Source organism: Diaphorina citri, unplaced genomic scaffold (genome assembly GCF_000475195.1).
Source record: "Diaphorina citri unplaced genomic scaffold, Diaci psyllid genome assembly version 1.1 scaffold8025, whole genome shotgun sequence".
Classification (NCBI taxonomy): domain Eukaryota; kingdom Metazoa; phylum Arthropoda; class Insecta; order Hemiptera; family Psyllidae; genus Diaphorina; species Diaphorina citri.
In genome coordinates, this window is record NW_007385401.1 from 17,064 (window position 1) to 21,702 (window position 4,639).

At 40.2% G+C, this 4,639-nt stretch overlaps 1 protein-coding gene across 1 annotated transcript in view; it reads right to left on the reverse strand.

Annotated features, from left to right (window-relative positions):
• LOC103522355 (esterase E4-like) overlaps nt 1-4,635 on the reverse strand; it is a gene marked incomplete at both ends in the record, with an annotated part of 11,648 nt that extends 7,013 nt beyond the window's left edge. The window contains 3 exons of the mRNA XM_026832546.1: nt 3,047-3,240; nt 4,078-4,263; nt 4,599-4,635. Of these exons, the coding sequence (XP_026688347.1) occupies nt 3,047-3,240; nt 4,078-4,263; nt 4,599-4,635 (417 nt within the window). The remainder of the gene's footprint in view (nt 1-3,046; nt 3,241-4,077; nt 4,264-4,598) is intronic.
• Between the last annotated feature and the right edge of the window lie 4 nt (nt 4,636-4,639).

The window sequence follows — 4,639 nt, forward strand, 5'->3', positions numbered from 1 at the left end:
TTATGGAATTATACATACTACAGTAGATAACAAATAAAAATGAGTAAAAAATATTCAGAAAAGATGTTTAGTTACCTATGTAAAAATATTAAGAAATTGAGTTAATACTGAGATATTGTTCCCCTTTTGGGGATGTGTTATATGCTCCCAGTAAATCCATTAAATGGTTTGAAAAATATTTCCGAATCTAACCCCGCGTCACTTCGTTTTTGGCCCACAAACCGTATTAGCTGGAGGCGAGCGCCCTTGTCCTTGGGTAAGCTCCGGAGGTTGATTCCGTCCCGAGGCGGACATAGTCTTCTTCCTCATATGTGTGAAGGTTCCGTCCGGAACGGCCTTTGGTTTCTACGTATAGCGGTCCCCCTCTCGGAGTTTGGGGACCCTCCAGAATCCCTCCATTTTATGTTTTTAATTTACTTACCTATGTTCCTACCAATTGTATTTGTTAAGCCATACCCATAACCTATCAAAAAAAATGGAGAAAAAAATCGGTTTAGGAATAGACCAAATGAGCCCATCCACTTTCAAAAATTCAATATTTGGGCTCTTTACGAGGAGGTAGTAATAACCCCGCTAAGAATTGGACACATTCGGGTAACACATGACCAACTATCCAAAAGAGACCCTCGACCTCAACAATTCGGTGCGGTGATACCTCTAAACCGTGGACCCCATATATTCACTGTATATTGTCCACACACATTACAAAATACGCTCTCCCCTCAAGCCACCAGCCTCGAACTAACAACCCTGCCAAAGTCGGATTGGGCTTAATGTACCTGAAGGCCATTTGGACTATACCACTTGATCAGGTTAAATCGGGGATCGGCGTGACGACTACAAAGTGTTTAAAAGCGCCTAACCTTAGAAAAAAAAGAACTATATATTTGGCTCCAATCTTCGTTTGCATGGTGAGTAATAAGTTGGCTGCACTACGGTCAGAATCGTCGTGAAAACATCAGGCACCGTGGATTGCCTGCATTCCCATTGTTGATCGCTACGAAGTTGGACACTATGTGACATAGGGTGGGAATACCTCACCGAGTGACCCTGAGACATGTCCTAGGCTTTCAGGGCAACATAACAAGACCTAGTAATGTACATATATTATTATATGTCTTGCGAAGGTCCCTGAATAAAAGCCCTGAATGTTCACACTCGGCCATCAAGTCCAGCCACGTGTCCGGTAAAAAACCGGTCCCGATCAAATAAAGAGAGTATCCCCACACTATCGTTCAAGCAACGTCATGCCCCCTTGCGGTCTGTTTTCTTCATTTCCTAGTGGGGTCTGAACGAAGGATTTGATCCGTTTGCTTGGTCGCTATTACTATTTCACAGCTACCAGTGCCAAGTCGTCGCTCGGTCACGGTCAGTTATCGGTCCGAATCCAAAAAAGATTCGTCGCGAGAATGTTTTCCAAATTTTGACGTGTGAGCTGACCCGTTACGTACCTTGACTAGACGTCTATAGTGTGTACGACTGCATATTGTCTTCAACAATCATTTGATCGGACCGTTACTGGACCGTGACCGGACCTTGACTGGCACTATAGTGTGAATCAGGCTAAAAAAGAATTCGTTGAGTGACTGGTAGAACATACGTATAACACATACAATATGTTCATAAATTGACTCCTCTTGTCCCGAAAGCCAAGAGAGAAGGAAGACAGGATAAGAGAAAGCCGTTCCGATAAGGAACCTCATCTGTTTGGGAAAAGAACCACCCTTGGCGGGATCGAACCCGCGACCTAGCGGTCACAAGGCAGACACGCTACCCTCCAAGCTAACTAGACTGGGTTACTTAACTTTTGTGTAATTGTAAATCGAAAACATTTGTGTTTGTATGTATATGAAAAATATTTGTATTTGTATATTTATGAAAAACAGTCGTATTTGCATATGGGAAACATTAGTATTTCTAGGAAAATGACATAATAATCAATTCCTTTACATTAGTAAACAACAAACAACATTAGTATTTCTCAAAGGATCTACACCCCATTCCTAAAAACCACACATCGTCAAGAGATGAAAACAAAGAAATATTTGATGAGTTACCTAACTTCTAAATAAACAAGTAGCCGTTTTGGATTTAATTCATTGGGATTTCACTGATGAGACTTTTTAATCATCTAAATCATCCTCATTCGTTGGGATTTCATTTCCAAAGGATCTACACCCCATTCCTAAAAACCACACATTGTCAAGAGATGAAAACAAAGAAATATTTGATGAGTTACCTAACTTCTAAATAAACTAGTAGCCGTTTTGGATTTAATTCATTGGGATTTCACTGATGAGACTTTTTAATCATCTAAATCATCCTCATTCGTTGGGATTTCATTTATGAGACTTTCTACGCATGTGCAGAAACGAGTTTTCGTTAAATAAATAACCTTAAAGAGTTCAGTTAACGGGTCGCTACATTTGGTTGAAAAAATTCTCTAATGTAAGATAGCAATGGAGCGCTTAAAGCCCTTCAAGTCCTGGCATTACATATATGTACACCAAACAATAGGTAGGTACCTACTTACCTACCTTCGGTGTCTTGCATCAGTTGCAGTTGCATCCGACTATTCAAGACTATTGCCTACTGATATAATCAAGTAGCTAAAGTATATCAACAGAGTTACTAAAATCAATTTACCTATTGATTATTGATCATGAAACAATTTTGATTGATTGGATCCCGACTTGCTAGATCTTTACACACCTTTTTACGTCGCTAAACCGCTAAATCGCTATAGGCAGTATAGGCTATACTATGGCACTATGCCAGATTGATCCCATCCCATACTATCCCAGTGTTGCCAGATTGAACACCAAACACGTGTCAATAGATTTCGCCTCCAGATGGCTAGACACCAGGTATACGTGGTGAAACTGATAAAATAGATTGTCAAGAAGCTGCTCTTTTGTTCTGATTTAGTTTGGCAAAAATATTTGGAGCAGAAGTATGTTTGTACTTTTACATAAAAAAAAAATCGAGGGAAAAATAGTTTTCGGTCTTACTGGGTTTTAACATTGGTGAAGAGAAAAAAAGTTACCATAAACTTGAGTTGCGTCGCGAGAATGGTATCGCTGGGGATTTGCCTCAAACAGGCGACAATATCATTGACGTCCCCATGGCAACCGAGTAGGGTGGCAAAGGCGTGGGCTCTGTCTTGGGCAATGCCAGGGGGTATGAGAGCCCAAGGACAGAAAGCTGATCCACTCTGCATGATAGCCTTGTGGAAGAGCCCTGCAATTGATTAATATGAAGTGATTGAAGTCTCTGGTGCAAACATTATCAAAAAGAAGTTTTCTGCAAGGACATTTGAATGGCTAATAGGCAGAGCGGACCAAGTCCAAAAATGTTTTGAGATGGTGGAGTCAAATTTTAGGAGTAGTCAAAAGTTTAAAAAGCGCTAGGCCGCGGGTTCGATTCCCGCCGGGGGCGGATTTTATCCTGATGGGATAATGTTCGTTCTCGGAACGGCTGGCTTTCTCCTAATCCAAAAAGAAGTTTTTAATGATACAAACAGAAATTTTTAAAAAATCCTCCTTTTTGGATTTTTTTGAATTCTCCCATTAGTGAAATCTCTGATTAAGTCATTGGTGAAATCCACCATATGGGATAGCTTGAAGATGAGAGTCTAAATAAAGAACGACCTGCTTAAAAGTACTAATTTTATTTAGCAATACGTAATACAATTCACGATATTAGATTGAAATAATAATAATAATAGTGCTTATTTTTGCTGCTCGCATAGGACTGAAAAGTCCCTTTACTCCAGCAGTAAGCTACTACTATGAGGTATTGTGGTCAAAGTCTCAAATAATATTGAGGATAAAATTTCATACCTCGTTTGGGATTGATCCCTGGGAACTGCTGGGAAATCATCATTTTCATCAAGTAACAAATTTGCCGCAGTTCTACCGCGAAAGTGTTCAAGACATGTTTTACCACAGATAACAATAGATAAGTTTGCCACTGAATCACACACAAAAAGCTCAATCTAAGGCTTAGGTGGAGGAGCTAAATAGCCCTAAAGGATGTATTAAGCTTCTGCGAAACTTGCCACTGAATCGTTCTTACCTCTAGATTTCGGTGACAGGAGATGGTAGTGTACGCTCGCAGCTCCAGCGCTTTCACCGAAGATCGTGATTGAGTTTGAGTCTCCACCGAATGATTCGATGTTGTCTTTAACCCACTGAAGTGCCAACTGTTGATCTTTCAGACCAAAGTTTCCTGAGAGAGATGGCGTTTCAAAGCTCAAGAATCCTGAAAGAAAAATGGGAGACATTTCTTTTCAATGAGCTACTCGATTTTGTCCTCAATAACGCACAGCTATACAGCAGCCTAGTGGAAGCTTTGTGGCTCTTCTCGCCCATCTGATGAGGGATAAGTATGCTAAGGGATAAGCATTAGAGCTGTAATTTATCCGAATATACGGATTTTATCTGAATCCAAATTTATGTCACAGCTCTGATGGGCATGCTAGAACACAGACATGTAAAGTCTTCAATGCAGCAGATGTTTCATTTTTATCGCTATGTTCGAAAGGCAGTGAAACACTTTTATTGAAGAAAGAGCCCGTCATTTCCAATAGAACATACCTAGTACACCTAATCTGTAGTTCAAATTAACATAGACCACA